The 23,072-nt window shown below is 60.9% G+C and overlaps 1 protein-coding gene across 13 annotated transcripts in view; it reads right to left on the reverse strand.

Annotated features, from left to right (window-relative positions):
• The window catches only part of DAB2IP (DAB2 interacting protein), a 211,903-nt gene that overhangs the window by 16,021 nt on the left and 172,810 nt on the right, over positions 1 to 23,072 (reverse strand). For all 13 annotated transcript variants that reach the window (XM_055400008.2, XM_055400006.2, XM_055400016.2 and 10 more), the window contains 7 exons: positions 12,635 to 12,788; positions 10,929 to 11,027; positions 9,629 to 10,183; positions 6,666 to 6,810; positions 6,431 to 6,575; positions 3,499 to 3,735; positions 1,699 to 1,900 (listed from right to left, as the gene is read on the reverse strand). In XM_055400008.2, the coding sequence (XP_055255983.2) occupies positions 1,699 to 1,900; positions 3,499 to 3,735; positions 6,431 to 6,575; positions 6,666 to 6,810; positions 9,629 to 10,183; positions 10,929 to 11,027; positions 12,635 to 12,788 (1,537 nt within the window). The remainder of the gene's footprint in view (positions 1 to 1,698; positions 1,901 to 3,498; positions 3,736 to 6,430; positions 6,576 to 6,665; positions 6,811 to 9,628; positions 10,184 to 10,928; positions 11,028 to 12,634; positions 12,789 to 23,072) is intronic.

Here is a 23,072-nt window from a genome sequence, read left to right on the forward strand (position 1 = left end):
TGCTGCAACACTGTCCGTACCTCCTGCCTGGTCATGCAGGCGTGGGGGATGGTGGTCCCCAGCACAGAGGCTCTGGAAGTGGTGGCCGAGTGACAGGTGTTGGCAGCTGTGGAGGAAGACAGGGCTCTGAGCCTCGTTTCCATTGCTCCCTCCTGGGTCTCTCGGAGCCAAAGGGCAACGGACAAAAAGGAACAGAAATGATTGCAACGGCCGTTCACAGTGAAAACCTGGGACTGATCTGAGTGTCCAGTGAACTACATGGTGCAGTCACGTGATTGGACAGTATGTGCCATTAGAAAGGTCACAGCGATATGTGGCATGTATGGTTGGGGAAAGATGCCCACGAGAGAAGAGTGAGCAATGCACGCGGCAGTGCACGCTAAGTTCTCCCTTTAACAGAAAAGGGCAAGAACTGCCTGTGTGGGTACCTAGAAGGCCGCACACCAGAGAGCCCTGAGTGCTCACCCCTAAGTCTGGGGCGGAAGCAGGAGGCCTTCCAGCTCTGGCTCAGCAGCAGCTACTTTTGTAATCAGTCCTGAATATTCATTGGAAGGACTGATGCATATTAAAAAGCGGAGACATTCCTTTCCCAACAAAGGTCCATCTAGTCAAGGCTATGGTTTTTCCAGGGGTCATGTACGGATGTGAGAGTTGGACCATTAAGAAAGCTGAGCACTGAAGAGTTGATGCTTTTGAACTGTGGTGTTGGAGAAGACTCTTGAGAGTCCCTTGGACTGCAAGGAGATCCAAACAGTCAATCCTAAAGGAAATCAGTCCTGAATATTCATTGGAAGGACTGATGCTGAAGCTAAAACTCCAATACTTTGGCTACCTGATGTGAAGAGTTGACTCATTGGAAAAGACCCTGTTGCTGGGAAAGATTGAAGGCATGAGGAGAAGGGGATGACAGAGGATGAGATGGTTGGATGGCATCACCGACTCAATGGATATGAGTTTGAGCAAGTTCTGGGTGTTGATGAAGGACAGGGAAGCCTGGCGTGCTGCAGTCCATGGGGTTGCCAAGAGTAAGGCACAACTGAGCGACTGAACTTTTGTAAGATGGTCTCTCAGAGCCCTGGGGGGCAGCAGAGGTTCTGGAAGTGAGTCCTGGCAGGCCTGGCAGTTGCTGCCCAGAACCTACCCACTGTGCAGGCTGGGCCTGCTGGGGGCAATGGAACATAGGCCACAGGGCCTATAGCAGCGTCAGAAGTGTTGAGGGAATGACTGTTTCAACAGATGGTCAAGGGTACTTCTGGAAAGTTTTGCAACCTGCTGCCTGACACATGGAGGCGCAGCATCTCCAGTCCATCTTTTGTGTATCAGTGACCTTAAAGTCCAGAGCAAGGACATTTTAGGAGACACAGCTAAATCTGATCATACTTCCCACGGGTGGGGAGCACAGCACGCCTTCACCCGTGGATGCCATCCACTCAGAGGCACAGCTGAGGCCCCAGTACACAGAGTGGGCTCCCCTGGCAGATGTCGGTGCACGAATGTGGCGCTCCCCACCAAGGAAAAGGGCCGAGATCCCTCCCCAGAACGTGCTGACAGGGTGGGCTCTGGCGCCCTGGCGGGGCCGCTGATCTCTACCGCACAGGCAAACCCTCGGACCTCGTGGTTACTCTGGGAGGAGCAGCCTGGAGCTTCAGTGCCCTTTGGCCCACCCACCACCCCATCGTGGCCCGAGTGGACAGGCACCTGCTCCAGCTGGCTGACAGCCTCCCAGAGCAGCGAGTGCAGGCTGGAGAGCTCGCGGCCCAGGTCGATGTAGCCCTCGAAGCCGGCCGTGTTGGAGATGGTCTCGGGGTTGGAGATCTCCAGCAGGAAGCGCTGCATGTTGGTCCACTCGTGCTCCAGGAACTGGTTCATGAACGACATGTACTCTTCCTTGCTGCCGAACCTGGAGCCGAGCAGACGGGGTGAGCACCCTGGGCCCCACCCGGGAGCCCTCCTACTTCTCGGAGACACCCTCACACCCTGGGCTCCCATCCCTCCACTGTGGCCGCCTTCCATGCCACTTACTCCCCAGCCAGCCAACCCCCACGGATTCAGGGCGCTCAGGGCCAAGTCTGGAGACCCCCTTCTGGACTTTTCCTCCCAGGATCCGGAATGCTCCATGGCTCTCCCTCCATATTCACCGCCAATCTCGGTCTCCTTCCTCTTTCCCTCCAAATGTCTGTGGCCCCTGGTGTGCAACTGACTCTCAAGCCACACTTGGCCAGCTCTCTCTGCTAAGCCTCCGGGACGTTCCTCTTCAGGCACCTTCCTCTGTCCTCTGCTTGGCCAAGTCTGCGGTCACCTTCGTCACCCCAAACCGCGCCCTCCTCGGGGGCTCGCCATCCCAAGGAGACTGATTGAGAAGCCTGGCCGTGTTCAACTGCTCCCTCTGCCTCCCCGTCAACTGGCAAGGCCTGCTGGCCTCATCTTCTGGTCACCCCACAACCTGCAGCCATGGCCTCCTGCATCACCATCACCTCCGGCAGCATCCCTGACCCAGTCCTTCCACCACTCTGCCTTTACCAGAACCATAACTCTGCCCTCCTCCTGGCCTCAGGGCTGCCGGTCTTGTTCCCTCCACTCCCGGCCACTCTGCTGCTGCGCTGAACTTGGCAGGACTTGGAACAGATGAGGGCCACCTTGCTCAAAGCCCTCTGGCGGCTCCTACTGCCCTGCCTGGCCTCCAAGCCCCTGCTGTCCTCTAGGGTGGTCTCCCACCTCTCTCGACCTAGCAGGTAACAATTCAGGAATGGCAGAGCATCTGGTCCCTCCCCGGCCTGCACCTCTGTGTCTTTCGTCCTGAACTCAGCTGGGGAGCGCATCTTCTAGGAAGCCTCCCTCTCTCCTCTCCCAACAAGCTGATGGCCCTCCTAGGAGGCCACGCCCCTGTCCATCACCACTCTCCCTGCTGAAGTGTTGGCTCCGGGAGGGCGGGGACCAGCGGTGACTCATGGCCCAGCCCCACGAAGGCCCGGAGGGGCTCGATCCACACCTCGTGAGATCCGCTCTCTGAGCCAGCCTGTCTGCATCCACCCACTCACCCTAAGGTACAGCGAGAACACTGAAGTGCTTCACGAACAGACGTCCTTGGCAGCCTTAGACAAGGACAGTCTGGAGCCACCCGGGTGCCCAACCGCAGCAGACGGGTTCAGGAGACATGGGCCCTTCTCCCTTGAAGGCGTATTAGTCACTCGTTCCAAAAGGAAGCTCGTGAATGTTAAGTATGGGGGAGAATCTTTATGATAAAACGTTCATTCAAAGAAGCAGAAGGAAAAAAAATACCTTGCCTTATCACCCTTGAAAACTAAGCAAATGCCCCACAAAGGCAGGAACCTTTAGGAGGGGAGCCTGGGGCGCAGAGGACAGAGGGATGGACCAAGGAGGCAGGGATGGGCCTGTCACCCAGCCCAGCTCTAGGGCAGACCCTGCGCCCATGGACGGGCTCCAGCCTGCCGTCAGGGGGACTGTCCACCTGCTGTTGGCGAGGGATGTGGCACTCACTTGGCGAAGTTGGCCAGGTTCTGGGTGACTTTGGCGATGAGGGTGAGCGTGCGGGCGGTGCGGTCATCGGGGTACTCCTGCAGCAGGTTGAAGAGCGAGGGGGACATGATGGCTGGGCAGAGGAAGCGCAGGAACAGGGAGGCGCTGATGAGCCGCTCACTGATGTCTGGCCGGCCGCGGCTGCTGCACTCTTGCCGCCAAGAGGCGAACACCTCCTTGAGCTCCCGGGGGAAGACGCTGTGTGGGGACAGGTCATGGAGGGGAAGGCAGGAGTCAGTCGCCAGGCCGGGACCAGAGCAGGGAGCTGGTTCTGGGTCTGATGGAACCGAGTTCTGTCCTGCTCCCACCCTGACAGCTACATGATGGCCCAATGCTCAAGTTCTCTGAGCCCATTCCTCTGCCATCCACCATCCGCTGGGCAGGGATGCTAGGTGAGCCAGGCCAGCACAGGGCAGGGATGCCCAGAGGGGCTGAGTGAGAGGGGATATCAGCACTGGGGCCGGGTCCCACAGGGCTTCACCCCTGCCCGACCCAGCAGGTGTGGGGTCTTGGGCAGAGGGAGGGACACACGGCAGTAACAGGGCACTGCTCCTTGGTTCCTGTCCCCAGCTTTGAGACGGACCCCCTCCGCTCCAATAACATTACAGGATCTGAGGTTCTCAGCAGAGATGGATGATCAAGACAAGGGGAGGATCCTAACCAGAGGCTAAGAACACAGCTCCTCGCTAACTTGGGTGTGGAGGGAAGCGGAGGCAGCGACCTCCCTAGGCTGACCTGGTGAAGGTGGGCAGGGCTCTCAGCACCTGTCTGGGGGCTGTCCCCCCTGGGCACCTCCACCCTGCCTCAGTGAGGCCTCACCAGGCCAGCCTTTCAGAGGCCTTCCTATCTTTTTCACTCTGGAAGATGGGCGCTCCCTGAACCCAGCCCACACCTGGCTCTCTCACTAGCTCAAGGGTGCTCTGCCCCAGGGCCTGGCCCTCCCCAGGCTTCTGTTTCCTCACTCCTGGAAGGAGAACAAGGCCACCCCTGCCGAGTTCACACAGCCATCTATCTGAAGGCAGGGACACCCAAGGCCTTAAGCTGCTCTGATCAGCTTGAAAAGCTTTTGCCCAACAAGCCCAGCAGACTCAGGCAGTGAACGTGGCTGAAACAACAAGGATGTGGCCAGAGAGGAAGTGAGGGCAGGTGACCTTTAGCCCTGGCCCCCGAAGCGCCTGGCACAGGACTGGGCAGGGGGCAGGAGCTGAGTGATAACATCTATCAATGGCCTCGTTCCGCACTGAGAGGAGCCGTCACAAACGCCAGAAAGAGGAAGTGGAAAACCACTGTCCACGGATATGTTTCCCCGTGTCCCACGCCCGGCCCGCCCGGGGTGAAAACACAGCCCGAGGGTGGGAAGTGTGTTCCAGACTTCAAACTCTCTGTTTGCCCCTCCTGGCCTGGTGCCAAGGGTCATTTTCAGCTCAGCCCAAAGGGCCATGGAGGCCCCAGTGTGCACCTTGTGTAACCCTGGGGCAGGGGAACCTGGGCTGGCAGTGTCGACCCCACCGGCTCTGCCTTGACCCAAGGCTGTCGCTCTCCTCGCAGGCCTGCTTCTGCCATGCTGTCCTTCGGGAACAGCAAAATCAGGCCCTCCTAGTGCCCAGCCCTGAGCTGAGGAATCTGCCCACCCCCAGGGTGCTCAAGGCACTCTGATGGGAGCAGGGCTGTAAGCCAGGGTGGTTGTGGGGGTGAGCCGACTGTCTCTGGTGACATAATAAAGATGGCAACCCACTCCAGTATTCTTGCCTGGAGAATCCCATGGACAGAGGAGCCTGGTGGGCTATAGTCCACGGGGTTGCAAAGAGTCGGACACGACTGAGCGACCTCACTTTCTTTCACAGAGGGGAGCCAGACATAGGCCTTCCAGCAGGTTAGGAAAGAACACGACCAAAGAAAGAAGCAAGCTACGGCCGGAGGTGGGACAGGGGAATGGGGCCAGGAGAGCCACTCGGTGGGGAAGGGAACGTAGGTCCTGAGCTGGAGCAGTGACCAAGGAAAAAACCTGGGCGGCTCCTCCGGTGTGAAGATAAAGCCACTTCTGGGGACTGGTAGTATGGTCCCCCGGACAGTCACGCAGCCATCTCTGATGAGGCTGTACTAGCTCAGTGGCCACCATTCACATGTGCCGGGACGTTCATCTTGAACGGAATGGCCCGGGGCTGACTGTGGCCCAGACTGCAGTCCTGTAAGAGCAGCCTGCCCTGCACACTTCCGCCCCTCTTTGGGCCCCCAGGGGCCCATAGAACTCAGTCCCAGTAAAGCCCAGTCCTCCTCCTCGGTTCTCTAGGGCCCCAGCAGGAGGCCTACCTGGTGTCCAGGCCCCACACAGGTGCGTGCTGGGGCCACCCCAAGCCTGTGACCTGAGCACCAGCTTCCATGGCCAGGTGAGGCATCCCAGGTGAAGCCAACGCCCACCCCAGGGGTGCCTGAGCAGAGCCTTGTGCGTCTGGCTTCTTGTCCAGCCGTAGCACCTACAATGGTGCCAGGCGGTACCCACTGTTCAGCACGTGTAAGGGACTGCCGGTTCTGAATCCTCAACAATGCACAAACCACGTCCTGCCTACACACTCTGGAACAATCCAACGTCTGAGCTCAGAAAGGACCAGTCGGACTCAGCGGGGTCAGGAAGAAGGTGGGTTCCAATCCCAGGGCCCCGACTCTGAAGCTGTGTTACCTGCCCTCTCCCTATTAAACCTCAGCTCTCTTGTTGGGAATGACAGAGGGGAGAGCTCCTCACCGAGCTCCCGGGATGGGATGACGCGCACAGGGGCCAGCCCAGCGCCCAGCATGCTCTAGGCACCCAGCCTACACAGAAGGATGGGGAGAGAGGGAGGGTGTGGGGTGGGACCCTCGGCAGTAGAGGCTGAGTGGGCATGGGGGCGGCACTGACCAGTAGGAGTTGATGATTTTGCAGAAGGCCAGCTCGCAGCACATCTTGAGGTTGCCCTGGTGCTCGGGGAGGTCAGCGGCCGAGCACTTGCTTGGGTCCACTTCACAGTTCTCGTCCGACTCGTATAGCGCTTTGATGAACTCCCCTGTGGCCAAGAGGGCAGGAGGGGGCGGTGAGGACCCAGTGGGCATGCCGCACCCCAACCCCCTTGCCCCCAGTCAGCCCACACCCCCACCTAGTGCATCCTGCAGGTACTTCTGGCCCACCAGCTTGAGGTACTCCTCGATGGCCTTGGTGGCCAGCGTGTTCTCCCGGAAGATGAGGTGCTCATTGTCCCCACAGCGGTCCACCTCGGACATCATCAGGTCAGTCAGGAAGTCCTGTGGAGCCAGGTGAGGAGAGCGGACCTGAGCAGGCCTGGCAGGGAAGGCCCCAGGGGTCCAGACCCGTGCTCCCTGGCCAGGAGCCCCTGCTCTGTGAGGCTGCTCCATTGCCAAGCTGCTGGGTCTCACCTGTGGGGGCTTCTGGGGCGTGAGAGCAGGGCAGCCTGATGAGGGGACGTGGTGACATCTGAGCTGGACCCTGGATCAGGGAGGCAAGAGCCCCCACATCATGGCCGGACCCATGGGACTCGAATCTCGGCTCAGCCCTGCCCCGGCCTGGCAGGGTAACCAAAAAGAGCACCCCCATCCCAGGGCCGAGGAGGACAGACAGGCTACCCTGCCCTCTCCTACCAGCAGCTACAGCTGTCCACCCATCACTGTGATGAGGTCTCCCACGCCAGACATGGGCTCGTTCCGTGCATCCTCACGGGGAAGGAAGACAGGAGGCAGAGGCAGGCCAGCTGCCCTGGAAGGCAGTGAGCCGGGGGCTCAGATGGAGGGAGAGGGACCTCGGCTTGGGTGGGAAGGTGGTCCTGGTTACAGCACAGCTCCTCTCAGGCAGACCCAGGAGGGAGCCTGAGCCCACGCCTTCCCTCCTGACTGCGGGGAGGCTCACGGGAACCTGCCGCACCCATCCAGGTGGAAACACCCCACCTCAGAGCCTGCGCCTCCTCACGCCCACAGCCAGCCTTGTGACCTGGGGAGGGGAGAGGACAGGCAGGAGGCAGAAGTCGGGGACCTGGGGGCAGTGGGGGCACAGGGCAGGGGCCGGTCAGTGCAGAGGCCGGGTGGCTGGCGTTGCGCTGGGGCTACTGATGCTCCAGAAATGTCTCACCCAACGTGCCCAACTTCAGGGCCCTCTGAAATCACAAGCGGGCCTTGAAATACAGAACCGAACTCTGGGCCCTGGAGACCTGGTTGGTCAACAGAGAAATAGGAGGGCCGGGGTGGGGGAGTGGCAGTTGGTCTCTCTGGAGACCGCACAGCCTGAGGACCCTTCCTGACCTCCGGTGACCTCCAGGGCCTCCTTCTCTGAACACAGAACAGCAGACATCGGTACTGCGTGCACTGCTCTGCTCGTGCCCACGGGCCCTCCTGAGCTCCTGGGGCAGCTGCGAGGCCCAGGTGGGGGTGCAGAGGGGTTCTCCTTAGAGCCAGGGCCCGACAGGGTTGGGAAACAGGCACACAACAGGAAACTGACCCGTCCAAGGCCTCACAGCTACCGGGACCAAGTCTGGCCTGAGTGTCTTGTTATGAAGGTCCCATTTCTCCTACTGCACTGAGTTGGGAGGGGGGGTGGCGCAGGGAGATTACAGGGGGCAAAGCACGCCCAAGACCCTCTCCAGGGACTCGGAGCCCCCGGCAGGTGCTCCAGAGAGAGGCGTCTGACCCCTTAGCTCCCCAGGGGCTCAGCGCTCAGACGCACGTTACCCTAGCAGCCTGAGTCGCTCCCCCCATCCAACAGAAGGTCCGCTGAGGAGCGAGAGCCCCGGCTTCCATCTCTTTCCACAATGAGCACCCTGATTTCTCCTGTCTCAGCTATGAGCCTGAGAGCAAAGGTCCCTTCAGATCAGAGTCAGCCTCCCAGGCCAGCCCAGCCCTCGGGGGCCGCTTACTGAAAGGACAGACCTAGAGGCAGAAAGGAGGCCACTGGAGCTCCTGCTGCCTCCCTTGGTCTCCCTCCCTCTCCAGGGGAGGAGGTGGTCCAACCACAGAGGAACGGAGCGCCCCGCGCCCACGGAGAAGTACCTCTCCTGGTCCCCCACCACGAGCCCAACGGGCGGGGGCTCTGAAGGGCCCAAAGGAGGCCAGGGCCTTTTGGATCAGGCAGAGAGAGAATAAGAGCCCTGATGGACTGTGCACCCTGGGCTCTGCCCGGGGGCTGAGGCCTGACCCTCAACCTGCGTCTCCCCCCAAGCCCAGCTGAGGGCTCGGGACCTTGACCAGGGAGGGCAGTCCCTTACCCCCACCACAGGCCACAAGTCATGCCACGTCTGGAGGGCAGAGGCTCACCCCCGGGGCAGGCACCCAAGGCCTTCTGCAGTGTGGATGGACCCCCCGTTCAGCCTTTCTCCACCGCACCCCCTTTGAGCAGCTCCCCCAAGGCAGGGGCAGGGTGGAACCATGTTCTGCTGTGCTGGGCAGGTAGGCACACAGAGCCTTCCAGAAGGAGCCAACCTGTCTGCAAAGACCAGGGAGTGGGTGGGGCTGGGTGTGGCCTGGCAGGGAGGCAGGTGGAAGGTGGTGGGGAGGACAGCAGGGGCCCTCCAGCCCTGGAGCAGGGCCTGCTGGAGGGCTCGGGCAAGCTCTGCTCCAGGGGGCTCCAGAGCTGGGGCGGCTGCCCACCAGCTGCGACAGTGACTGTGTGCCCCGTGTGCGTGCACTGGGAGTGAGGCGGAGTCTGGGGCTCAGACAGCGGCTGCACCCTGGCCGTCACCTGCTGAGATGTGTGATGAACCAAAGAGAGGGTCCCCCATTGGGACCCATGTGCCGGCAGAGGTGGGCCTCGTGGCCTGCTCCCCTGGAGCCTCAGGGAGGGGCCAGCCCTCTGGGGCAGTGGGGAGGCTGAAAGCCATGTTGCAGACCACGGGCTTCATACCCGCTTCTGCGATCAGCTCCAACCATGGAACGGGTGCATGAAGCCCCCACCCTTCAGGATGCAGCTCCAGATATGGCCAGCTCCAGATTTAGGGGGCCCATCTAGCTATGACTGGTGCCTCCAGAAGCGGGGACTGGCAGGTCATCTGGCGCCTGTCCCGCAGCCTTCTCTGGGGCCCACGGGAGGCGGCATCCCACCCGAGGCCTGCGCACCTACCTTCACCTTGCCCGTGCTCTGCAGGATGTGCACCAAGGCTGACGCCATCTCCTCCTTGGTCTTGGCGCTGAGGATGGGCTCGAGGGCTGCGCAGAGCCCCAGGTAGTGGTTGGTGATGTGCTCGGCGAACTCCTTGTACATCTCCATGGGCAGGATGGTGATGGTCTGGTAGCGCGCCTTGATGCGGATCATGGGCCCGGGGCCCTTGCCGCCCTTAGGGTTGGGTGTCACCACCGGGTACCACTTCTCCACGAACTGCCGGCCAGCCACAGAGGCGGCGGGCAGGCTCACCAGGCCCAGGTAGCTGCTGCGCTCCTTCTTCTTCTTCTTGTCGGTCTCGCGGTACAGGTGGACGGTGACCGTGCGCAGGGGCGGCAGGTTGTGGAACTCGAAGTGCTCGCCCCAGAAGACGTTGTCGGTCTTGAGCTTGCCCGTGGTGCGCGCGTACAGCACGTCGTCCAGGCACAGCTCGCACAGGTACTTCTTCTTGGCCGGCAGGTCCTTGGCCTCGATCACCCACAGCTTCAGAATATGCTCCACACGCCGGCTGTTGTCCTGCACGTGCAGGGGCGGGGAGAGCAGCGCGGTTACCAGGAGCCCGGCGCCTGGCCCCTGCCCAGCCCGGAGCCGGGAGAGCGCTCAGCACGGGTCAGGGCCAGCTCTGGAGTCTGAAGGACGTGCGGCCGGATCTCTGCTCTGCCTCGTACACTAGCTCACTGACCTTGGGCAAGCAACCATCTATGACCATCTAAGCCTTAAGTCCCTCTGTCACGCAAGTCCACAAGCTGAAAGCAAGAGGCCAGCACGATGCCTGGCACGCGGTGGCGGTTGACTGGCTCTTGGGAAGCTTGCTGGTCCGCAGAGTCACATGGAGACAGCACTGAGGTCCTTCCTCAGTGATGGCACGGTGACCAGGACTCAGCTCAGGCCGAGTCTGCCAGAGGCAGTGATGACAGCTAGGGAGAGGCCTGGGGGCAGTGGGAACACTGGGCAGTGGGGACCAGCCTGGGCCAGCAGTACTTGCCTGGAGGAGGGGACTGGTGGCTAAGCTAGACTCGGAGGGCTAGGCAGACATTAGCCATGGAGGGGGAAGGGGGCACAAGAGTTCCAGACAGGACACTGTCATCCAAAAGGCCTCCCCAGTGTGCAGCTCAGCCTCTTTCCAAGCCCAGCACTATGGCCCGCTCCGGCCCAACCACACGCACCCCGGTCCCAGCCCCCTCCAGGGCCCCCGCTCTCTGCTCGCTGCTCAGGGTCCAGCCTCCGCCCCGCGCTCTGGGGGCCGGGGACACAGGCCCACCTTGTTGGGGTGCACGGCTCGCCGCAGGTTCTCCATCCACTTATCCCGCTCGGCTGCTGACCGGCAGGAGAAGCACTTGCTTCCCGAGGACGTCGTCACCTGCGGGGGCAGCACAGTGTCACGGGGAGGGGGAGGCATGATGGAGGACCTCCGGGGCTGGGGCGGGAGGAGGGATCCCGGCTGCCAGGTCTGACGGCACCGCAGCCTCAGGGAGGAGGCAGGACGAGATGCACGGTGCCCCCTGGATTTTATGTTTGCAGGTGGTGCCCTGAGGCCTGTGGTCCCAGAGCAGGATGGTGACAGGACAGTGTCCAGCCCCGTGCCAACTGGCGCCTGAGCCCTGCCTCGGGGCCCTCTGTCCTCAGGAAAGCATCTCTCTGAGTCAACCCTCATTCTCCTGGAGATGGTGGAGACAGAAGGCACGGGCTCCTGCGTGAGTCAGGGGGCACTGAGGTCTGTCTCCATCGCTGGAGCCACAGGCACCCAGGAGACAACCCCGGGCTGGTCTGAGGGCTGCCTCAGTCCTCAGCTGACACCTGCTAACGATGCTTCTCTTGCTGAATGTGACGACACCAGTGCTCACAAAGGACTAACCTATTTGGGGCTGGACTAGAGAACCGAGAATGGTCTCTCTGGGTGTGCCGGGCCCTGGGGTCTGTCCTGGAATCCTTACCCTCCCTGCCCTGTCTGGCCTGCTCATCCTCCAATCTTCTCTGGGCGAGGAAGCCCAGCCCAAGCTGCTCCTACTCTGTCCCGCTGTCCCCTGCTGAGGGCCCTATCCAGCTATTCACGGGCCACACAAGCCGCAGCAACCCCTGCTGTGCACAGGTGGGCTCTAGCATCAGGCACCCCCCACCCCAGACAGAGAAGTCTGTCTGGAGCCCAGAGGATTCCAGTGAGGCCAGGAGTCCTGAACCAGAAATAGCACCCAAGGGGGCACGGGGCTGAGGCAAGGAGCCAGGTACCACCCCAGTTTCCCCCTGAAGCTGGGGGCGCCAGGAGGTTGCCACAGCAGTTCCAGGCTCATGCCTCTATCGGAAAGCTCCCCTAATTATGCAAGATCGTCGGGGGTGGGAGGCTTCCCAGAGACAGAGGTGGGAAGAGAAAACGAGTAATTAGAGAAGCAATTAGGAACTCCCAGGAACACCTGCGACATTAGTTACCCGGGTCCTGACTTGGCCTCGTGAGCTCTGACATCTCTGGGCCAGACTCCCTGTCGACAGGAGGCACTGGACAGGGATCCCCAGGGAACAGCCCGGCCGGGCGGGGTGGCGGCCCCTCTGCCCTCACACCTCGGGTCACAGAACGGCGGGGCAGGAAAGATCCTGGCTCTCACCATGCAGAGGCCAGAGAAGGGGGTGCTCTCTCCAAAGCCCCACACCGCACTGGAGGGGTTTCACAGAAAGGTGAGCAGGCTTGAGCCATTCCACATATGCCTTGGACATCCCTTCCACCAGCTCGGGACTCCTGCACATCCCCACGTGGGGGATAGTGCTGGTCAGTCTCCAAGAAGACCACAGAGCAGGAATGAAGCCCCCATCTCCCAGCTCCAGTTGGTCTCTTGGGAGCCCAAAAGTTCTGACAGTTTCTGGCCACTGCCCTCAAAGAGTGGAGGCCACAGGACACCCCAGGAGGGCGGCTGAAGGAGACCTGGCCTCCTGCGGGAGGACACCTGGGCCTGCCCCGCCCCGCCCCCCCGGACCCACCTCGAAGCAATAGTCCTGGCCCAAGATGCTGCTGTGCACAGGCTTGATGACCACCTCCTCCTCCATGCTGAGGTCCAGCGCCTCCACCGCACTGCTGGGGCTGAGCAGGGACTCGTGGGAGCGAGACTCTTTCAGCCTGGGCATCAGATGAGACCTGGGGGCGGGCAGCAGGGCTGTCAGGTCAGCCTGCCCTGTCCCCTCCCTTCCCCTCGTCTCCCAGGTGGCCTGCCCAGAACCCCCTGCAGAGGCCACCACACCCCTCAACACCCACAGTCCTTTCTGTCTTAAGGCAGATTCAGGGGTAGGTGGGGGTGATGGAGTCAGAGACCCACAGGGAAGAGCAGACCCAACCCAGGCAGCCTTCCGGGGTCAGGTGCCTTCCCCAGCCCCCTGGTCCTCTTGCAAGACAGAAGCAATCGCCCTGTCCCAACATTTCTCCAGGCCACTACTGCTGACGGAGCCCTTTCTCATACACCAGCATACCCACCCACCGGCCCCAGGTGGGCAGGCGTGCCATGGGACTCTGTGCTCCCTCCTTACGCCCGAGGACCATGAGGCTCAACACGGAAGGGATGGAGCCGTCTCTGCAGTGCTGAGAGGCACTCAGTGAGAGCTAAGAGGCAGACAGGGTGCCCGCGCTGGGGCTCGGGGGCCAGTCCAGGGTTAGGGGGCCAGCACAGACGGGCCCTGACAGACCTGGCCGTGGACCTGGGCCCACTGCCACCTGCTGGGTGGCCCTGAGCAAGTCACTTCCCTGAGCCTCAGTTTCCCTGGCCCTTTCCACGGAAAGCATCTCAGATGGCACCTGGTGCTTGATGGAAGTCCACCCAGAGAGGCAAAGGTCCCTTTCCAGAGTCAACAGGACACAGCAGGCAAGACACCGGGACACAGGTAAAGCCAGAGGACCAGCCAGGCCTGCTAAGACCACCCCAGGGCAGAGGCTGGGCAGGCCACGGCCCTATACAGGGCCAAACTCTGCACTCAGCTCACCTAGATCTCCCCAACTCCAACACCCTCCAGCCATTCAGCTCCTGGCCTCCAAGGGTTAAGCCATCACCTCTCCCTGCCTCGCCAAAAAAGACCCTCCTCACTCAGGTCAGTGAGGCATGGTAGGACCCCCCCACATCTCCCCTCAGGGCACACACCCTGGAGCCCATTTCCACAAGCACCTACAGTAAGGGGAGCTAAGGCCCCTATGGGTGGACCCAAGAGTTCAGAGATGAGCTGGACCAGGCCCACCCAGAGGGCATCACAGGCTGACTGACAGAGGCCACCCTCCAGCCCCAACACTGCATCTCCCCTGGCAACGGTCGTCGTGTAGGCGCAGCATGGGAGTCAGAGCTGGAAATGGGATCTCAGCCCTTGTGGACCCCACAGCCCCACCAAGAGACCCAGTCAGGCTCCCCCTAAGTGCTCCCCCATGCCCAGTGGGAAGCAGGCACAGTGCAGGGCTCCGGTTGGTTGCTGGAGCAGAGCCAAAGCCCTCAGGCAGGACTTCTGAAGGCTCCCAGGTGAATGGACCAGAGGAAGCTGTAAGACAGGCTTAAAGCCGATTGGAACCCACCCAAACCTCCCCAGGACCCACTCGAGAACTAAGGCCAATGGCATACACAGCTGTGGTGCCCCTGCATCTCCAGTGCCCTCTCTGGGAGGCAGCACTGCGTACACGCAGACACACACACACACACTGCCACGCCACTCCACTCCACACGAGGTGCTGACAGCCTTCTTACCATGACGAGCCCCCCAGGTCCTGCTCGAGTGGCTCAACCTCCTTTCCCCTCCCAGAGCTGACCAGTGCCATGGGCGGAGCTGCCGTCCACTGAGCTGAGATTCCACCCTGGGCCTCCCTCCTGGAACGCGGCTCCATACCTCAGTGCAAGGGACGCCCTGCCTCAGATGCCAGGGAAATCATCCAGCCTCCGATGGGCCAGGACTCAGGCCCCCAGACCAGCTGTCTGGGGCTGAAGACCCAGCCCACCGACCAAGATTGGGCTACTTTCTGGCCCAGCCCGGAAACCCCTGCCAGGTAAGATGCTAGGAGCGGGGTGGGTGGAGCACAGACCCAGGAAGTACGGGGAGGAGCTGGCAGGCTGGGGCCGCCTCCTGCCTGGGGCACCTGAACCAGCCAGCTGGGGAGAGGCAAGGGAGACCCGTTCTACAGACTGGGCCTGCCCAGGGAGACCCCTGGGGGAGAGGATCCTGGTTCTACAGCCCCAAGAGGCCTGGCACGCCCAGGCCAGACCCCAAAGCAGCCAGAGCCTCCTGGAGCCTGTGGCTGCAGACCCCTTCTCCTCCCTCCCCACCATCCTGCTCCACGAACATGCCCCGGCTCGCCCAGGCCTCACTGGGAAGGTTCCTGACGGCACGGGGGTGCTGTGGGAAGCTCATGGCTGAGGCGTCCTGGGCCATCCCTGACCCTCCCCACCTCCCAGGGAGTCTCTCAGTGGCAGGACCTGGAGTAGGGGCCCCACCCCACCCCTGCAGCCCCAGCCGACCAGGAGGAGGAGGAGGAGGAAGGGGTGGGGGTGGGGCCCAGGGAGGCCCAGTGGCCACTCCTAGGTCTCCCAGGTACTTCTGGGACAGGAGTCAAGGGCTGGGCTCTGACCACTGCCCATAATGGGGAGGCCCAGTGGGCCTGTGCTCTGACTCACATGCAGACGCTTAGTCTTCCCTCTCACCTGCAGTCTACCTGCCCCCGAGCTCCCCACAAGGCTCATGGGGGAAAGGGGCATCTATCCGTCAGGCCCTGGCATGACGCTCTGGGCCCAGAGGGGAGCTGGTCTGCTGTGCCCCTGCAGTGTGGGACCTCCTGGCAGAAGGAGTCTGTCCAAGGAAGTGACTGATAAGAATGACTGGGGCTCAGGGAGGGGAAAAGGTCACGTGGTCACTTCCTGGACCCAGGAGGCCCACCTCACAGCCTAAGAACCACCTCTTCCAGGAAGCTGGCCAGCTCTGTTCCAGGCCCACAGCACAGCACCCCTAACACTCCACTCAAGGACTCCAGCCCCATCCATCACCATGGCTGGCTTCGACCCAGACCGCCTCTGCTCTGGCCAGCATTGTTGAGCACTTCCTTTCTCACCTCCAGCCCCTGCCTTGTCCCAGGCTGGGCCTGAAGTCCATCCTGGGAGGGAGGGAGGGCACAGGCCATCACAGGCTGCCAGGCTCCATGGGGGCAGCGAGGGGGCACAGTGTCCCTTCCCAGGAAGCTTGGTAAGGCGATGAGACTGTGCCCCACTCCTGCCCTGCTTGTGGGCACCCACCTCCTCTAGGTCAGGGCACTCGGGTGATCACATTCCACGGCACACAACTCTGCCAGGAACACGCATGTGTCCATTTCACAGAAAGGTAAGATGCGCTCAGGGAGCAGCAGTCCCTGCATCTGCCCAGGGCTCCTGCTGGCAAGGGGACCGGTTGGTCTAGGAGCCCCGCCCACGGCTGTCCTGTGTGGTATGGGGGCCTGGGCTTGGAGGCCATCATATGCGAAGCCCACACCTGGGTCAGGCCCTTCCCTGCTACCCTGAGGCTGGGGTGGGAGAGAAGGTGGCCCAGCACGCCCACCACGTGGCCCCCCCCAGGGACTTCTCATGGTCTCCGGGGACCAGAGTCTCGGTCCTTGGTGAGATGGCACCGAAGAGGGCAAAGGCCTTCCCAGGGACTCTCGCAGGCTACCCCCACAGCCCAGGTTTGGGCTACTTCCCATCCAACCCTGCCAGGGACGCTGCATGACTGCATCGGGTCAGAGAAGCTTCAGAACCAGGTCTCACCACAGGGCTGTGGGCTCCGCGTGCCTAGCCCTCCTCCCCGGGCCTGGCCTGCCCTGCCTTGGGCTGTGCCCGCAGGTGACACCACACACGGCGCTTGGCTGAATCCTCACAGACTGAGAGGTGGACACCGCCCTGACCCCGGAGCGGCCTCCTCCGAGAAGGCAGGTGACCTGCCCAGGGTCTCAGCTCCCTCCTGGGGCCACTTTGCACCCCAGCAACCCCCTACCCCCAGGGACCCTTTCCTTATCTGAAACAGAAAGAACTCTTCATCTCAAATGGAAATAAATGGTAACAAGCACAGAGGATGGTTTGCAGGAAGAGGCACTCCCCCTCAGCTGCAGCCCTGCTGGCTGGGGTCCACCTCACCCTGGGCTCCTCTTCCCTGGGAGTCACGGTTCCCTTGGGCAGGCCTCCCGGCACCCAGCAAAACCTTCAACACCCAGCAAAAGCACCTCTTCTTCCAGGCAGCCTTCCCAGATTCCCTGGGCAGAGATGGACCCCGAACCCTAACATTTTTCAGGCTGTGCTGGAAGGCCCATGGCAGAGCGGTCTCCTCAACAGGCAGGAGGCTCCTTGTGGGGAGAGTGGCATTTGGAGCAGGGCTAAAATTCAGGGCCCCAGAATTTCAGAACCAAGGCCCCGAGGTCAGCTGAGCTGTAGGGAGGGAAGGAGGAGAATCCTTCCTCAGCCCTCCGACGCTGGTGAGCAGAAGGGACAAAACGACCCAAGCACTGGTCTCAGGGGCAGCTGCACCCCGAGACTGTCCCAGACCAAGCTGATCTCTGGATCCTCAACAGCCCCCCAGCCCCTGGAGGTCCCCATGTTCCCCCTCCCCAACCTGGGCCAGCTGCTAAGGAGGCCTTTACCTGTATTCTCCATGCGTGGAATCCTCACACTTCCTGGGAAGGAAGAATCGGGGGATACCACGATTCTCAGGCCACAGGCAGGAGAGGCAAGGCCACGGGGGAGGAAGGCCGCCCTGACCTCCCCTGCCTCTGAGAGGTGTCCTGGTTCAGGCCTGGGGGCAGCTGAGGAGAGGGACGGCACCCTCCCACCAGATGGGCCCCTCCGCCCTGCCCCTGCAGTCTCATAGCGCTTCAACCTGGGTTGAGCCCTCCCTGCAACTCTACCCCCACACAACACACCCCAGCAAGTGACCCAGACTCTCCTCTGTGGCAGGTCCCAGGCCAGGCAGAACGCCCACCCTCTGGCAGCCTCTGTCTGTGCTGTCTCCTGAATGCGTCCCACCTTCCCTCCAGTCTCTCTCACCCAACAACGGCCTTCTTTCTCGGCCTTCAAAGCCCAATCTGAACGTGGTCAACATTACACCATCCCCGGTCTCCCTAGACAGATGAGAGCTCACACCCAGGCCTGGCGGCTGAACACCACTCCGCACACTTTCCCACCCGACTCCTTACCCAATTCTCATGAGAACCCATCAGGACCGAGGGACCGCGCCTCAGAAAGGCCAGGCAGCTCACCCAGGATGGCACAGGTGGCAAGTGGCCGAGGGGGACTCGAGCCCCACCCGGCAGACTCTGAGCCTAACGGCATCTGCCCAAGCCTCCATCTCCCCACTGGCGGCCTTCTGGGGCCACAGTCAGCTGACCTGCTCGCCATGACCCCTCACTCCAGGTCAGGGAGGAAGAAATCAGGGGGCTGGCTGGGGTCGGACAGCCTGTGCCCAGGGCCCGGGGGAACATGGGCTCGCCACAGGCGCGGGCGGAGCCAGGGCTGGAGATATGGCCAGGCCCCAACAGCAGTCCATTGTGAGGGCCAGCAGCGGGAACAAGGGGACATTGTCCTGGCTCCAGGGCCACGGCCTTATCTGATAGCCTTCCAGCCAACCCACGAGCTGTTTTTCAACTCCATCCTTTCTTCTCTGAAAAGGTTAGTGACACAGAAGTTTAGCAAATTCCCTATTATTTCAAGGAGGGAGGAGACTTAAAAATAAAACGTGTGATAATTAAAAAGCCCTATGAGACACACAGGGAGGACGTTTCCAGCTGCGGGCGGGGCAAGCTGAGCGTGGGACTAGATGGCCTGGGAAGGAGGCTCAGAATTGCCTTCCAAATCGCAAAGGGGCAGAGGGAGCTGCCGCGCATGCCTCCAACGGGCGGGGCCGCGACCAGGGCTGGCGATTCCAGCCAGACACACTGTCCCCAGATGGGTGGGCCAGCCCGGTGTGGATTCAGAGGAGAGGGCACGCTGTCTCCGGAGGCATTCGGGGAGCTGGGAGCTCTTGTTTACATATGCCATGGAGGGGCTGCCCGCGCTGCTGGGGGCTGTTGGCATAACAAACCGGCAGCAAAGTAAGCCCCAGGGATAAACACAGAGCCACACACCTGCAGCTGCGAACAGGCAGGAGAGCCTAGTGTCAAGGGTGCCGGGAACAGGAGCACACCTATCTAGTCTCCATTCCCTGTGAAACACACAATGCTGAGTACTTCCAACATGTTGTCCAGGCCTCAGTTTCCCCGACTCTAAGTGAGGAGAGCTGACATACCTTCCTCCCAGGGCTGCTGTGAGGTCAACTGAGACAAGCCAGGGGAGCTGGGGTCAATGCCAGTGACCACACCGGTTATTCAGGCCAGCCCCTGCTCTATTCACTGCCTCGTGCCAGACACCCCTGTAAGGAGCGAGGGCACAGCTATGAACAAAGCGGATTAAGGATTCCACGTGTTGTATCAAGGCTGACATTTCTAGGGTAGCTGATACTTCTGATGTCTGGGGTGATGAGATGGGGACTGTGCGGGCCATTCTCTGTTCCTTTCCCCTGACCACTCAAACCTCCTACCTTCTCCAGGCCTGTTTCCCCTACCTGCAAACAAACTGCATCCACCCAAATGCTCTGGGATGCTTTCAAAAACAAACAACCCTCCCCCCCAATAAAAACTCTTTAACTTCCTAAAGTGAAAGGATGAAAGAGGGTGTCTGGAGTGGGCAGGAGACGCCACAAGGGGCCACGTGAGCCCCTCTGCCTGGGACCCCGAGCACAGACTCCACCAGCCTCTCACTCTCCTGCCTGTGTGGTCTTGCGTCACTGCCCACAGCCAGGCCTGGAAAGGGCAGACACCCTGGACAAGGGTGGCCTCCAAGGAGGAGGCACCCACTGGAGGGCTGGCAGGACCCGTGGACTCTGGAGTCAGGTCAGAACACGCCAACCATGCTCCCGCCTGTCACAGGCAGGCAGGTCCAGGGAGCTGTGCAGTCAGGGTGAGGGCGCTGACCTCCTGGGAATCAAGCAGCAGGACACAAGCAGGGCCAGCACCCCCACTCTCCCCCTACACACACACACCCAGGACAACCAGCAGAGTCATCTCTTCCCCAGGCCCGGCCTGCCCTGCTGGCCTGGGAACCGCTGGGGTCCCAGGAGCGAGGAGAAGAATGCAGCTGTCTGGTGGTCCCCAGGGCCCTGGGGAGACACAGCCTGTCCTTAAAAGGCAGGGAAGTTGGCTGCCTGGCCTGGGAAGGTTTCCTGGGATGACAGCGCCTGGAGGCACAGGCCCTCTCAGCCAGGGTTCTCGCCATCCAAAGCCAAGGGGCAGATGCCAGCTGTCACCGGAGCTGGTGTGACCCCACCTGTGCACACACTGAGCTGGGAGGTGCCCAGTCTTCGGCCTCGCCCCACCCTGGAAGCCTGCGCCTCCCCAACACCACAGGGCTGAGCTGGAGGAGGCGGGTCCACGCCCGCGATGGAGACAGAAGGCCAGGATGGCTCATTATGGGCCACAAAGCCTGGCTCCCACGGTGCCCCGTGTACACTGAATGAGTGATGCCACGGCAGCCTGCACTCAACAGACACAAAGTGCCTACCACGTGCCTGGCTCTGCGACAGGTATTCTATCCAAGGTACACACACCATCGCATGGCCACCTTCTCCCAACTGCCCTGTATGAAAGGAGTAATCACCCTAGTAGGAAGAGAGGGAAGAACTCAACTAGACCTGATGAGCCCTGGCTCATGGGGCGGCTCTCCCCGGACACAGCCCATCAATCCACAGGACTGGATGCAGCAGGCTTCAGGACACCGGAGGAAACAGGCTGGGAGAGGAGGGGCTTGGCTGCGGGCGCGATGTCTGGAAGTTAAAGATGGGAGCCTAACGGCCTGACTGGCCTCTGCTGGGACAGGCTGGTGCCCACCCCACGCTGGGCCAGGCTAGGCCTGGAGGTTGGGGATCCAGTCAGCCTTGCACCCTGGCAGGGGCCCGGTCCTCTCACTGGGAGGGGAGGGGAACCTGGCCGGCGGGTCCTGGGCTCTTTCCTCTTCCTCGCCTGCCTTTGATCCGCCTGGATCAGTAGGGCCCTGAAAAAGTTCCGACCTCTCTCCAGGCTGCAAGCATGCTTCTTCACTTCAGAGACTCTGACCAAACCCCCAACATGTCAACTCCCCATTAATGTAAGGGATCACATGCTAACCACATCCACTCCTCCTCCTGTCACCTGCAAGTCAGTCAGCGATACCTCCTTGCCTGTTGGTGACCTAACCCACAATGGCTTGGGGTGAGACCACCAACATGAGTGGTATTGATGGCAGCCTCCTGAGCAGGAGGGGTGCCCCTCAGCATCTTGACCATCCCCCATGCCCCCTTTCTGTCTAATTCTGCAGCCTAATGGACTTTTCAGAGAACATTCAGGAACACATTTACCTCCCGACATCCCCATGTCATTGGGGGGCTGTTGGGCAGGAAGGGCAAGGGGCACACAGAGAGAGAAGAAACAAAAACACTTTCCATCTATTCCCCCAAGTTATCCTGCAGCCTGAATAATTTCGGGTTTTTAATCAATAGCTGTCAGACTTGTCAAATTACTTTGGGGACCGCAAAGCAGTTTTTAAACATTCATAAACCTCAGTAGAACAGTGAAGTGCCCTGAATTTTAAGAGAAGAGCATCTGAGGAACACTCATTGAACAGGATGGGATTTGGGCAAATGGAAAGTGAGCTGAGGATTGGGTGCTCCTCCTGCTTCTGAGTAGGGACAGCTCTCTACCTCACTCCACCCCTGGTCCCCAGAAGAAACCGTTCAGCTGCTCAGCAAGACTAAGGGGAGTGACCCCCCAAACCCCAAGGTCCCCGCAGAAAGCACTCCCACGTGGGAGCACGGTACCAGCCCCATCCGGTGCACCCCCACCCTCGCCAAGCCCAGAGTACCAGGTTGCTGCCCGCCCGGGGCTGGACCGCGAGCCCCTCCACTTGGAAGACCCTGATGAAGGGACAGTGCTGTCCCTTCCTGTGAGCCCAGGCTGCACCCTGCTCCTCCTTGCACGCGTGAACACTCCCCTGCATCCCCTTGGCCCCATGGATCGCACCGCAGATCATGTAGGGTGTGACTAGCTTATGACTGGCTCCCCGACCCCCACCGGGACCATAAATACCTCCAACGCTGCCTTGGGCCCTGGGGACTCATGACCCAAGTGGGAAAGGATGATGAAATGAAAAAGAAGCGTGAACTGAAGAACCAAGAACTTCCACTCCCCAAGGAAACAACTTCCTTTCTGGCTTATCTACTTCCTCCCAGCTCTCCACTTCCAGGAAGCCCCCCTTAGGCTCAGCGGACCCCTCTGAAGAACGGCATCGTCTCCCCTCTCCCCTCCTCCACCTGAGACACAAGTGCCATGCCAGGTGGCCTTCTGGTGCATTCACATTACGGTGACAGGGCAACCTGGGGACTGTCCTTTCCCCATGCCTGGGCACTAAGCTTCCTGACTCAATCAAAGACGGATCACTTGTCAACACAGCCCAGCCCCTGGCATCGTGTGGCTGATGACTGGTCTAATGTGGTGACCTTCGTTAAGAACACACAAACACTCCTCTGTCTTCGGTCAAATTCATTAACCTGCATGCCTCAGTTTTCTCATCTGTAAAGTGGGGGCAACACCACCTTTGGTCCTACAGGTGTAACCTGACATGCAGGAGCCCTGCTTTCCCGGGGCTTTCTGCCCCTTCCTGCCCTCTAGCACCTCAGCTTTAAGTAGGCACCTCCCAGTCCCTATTTAAAGAGTGACGGGCATCGTAGGTTCTGGCTGCTGCTACTACTAAGTCGCTTCAGTTGTGTCCGACTCTGTGGGACCCCATAGACGGCAGCCCACCAGGCTCCGCCGTCCCAGGGATTCTCTAGGCAAGAACACTGGAGTGGGTTGCCATTTCCTTCTCCAATGCATGAAAGTGAAAAGTGAAAGTGAAGTTGCTCAGTTGTGTCCGACTCTTTGAGACCCCATGGACTGCAGCCTACCAGGCTCCTCCGTCCATGGGATTTTCCATGCAAGAGTACTGGAGTGGGTTGCCATTGCCTTCTCCGTAGGTTCTGGCAGCAGTGTCCATTTCCTGTCCTGCCACCGCTTAGGACAGGGTCTCTGTGGCTTCAGGGAGACAAGGGGCAAAGACACGAAGGGGAAAGGGCACCAGGCCAAGGGAGCGCAGCCCTCAGGTGGGCCTCTCGGCTTTCTCCCCTGACAAATGGTCTGCCCTCACCTCCTCCAGGAGCCTAACACCCACACCCCTGGTTTGAGCTAACCCAGAGCCCAGTATAGTTACTGAGTGACTCTCCAGTATGCCAGCGCTGAGCCTTGGGGCCTAGGGAGCCCGGCTCCCCATCATCCCAAAGCCTGGCGTCTGGGAGTCCCAGCGGGGCCTCAGAGCTCTGATTCCCAGACTGAAACTTGCGGGAG

The sequence above is a fragment of the Moschus berezovskii genome, chromosome 11 (genome assembly GCF_049115385.1).
Source record: "Moschus berezovskii isolate FMDL1 chromosome 11, NW_MosBer_1.0, whole genome shotgun sequence".
Lineage (NCBI taxonomy): Eukaryota > Metazoa > Chordata > Mammalia > Artiodactyla > Moschidae > Moschus > Moschus berezovskii.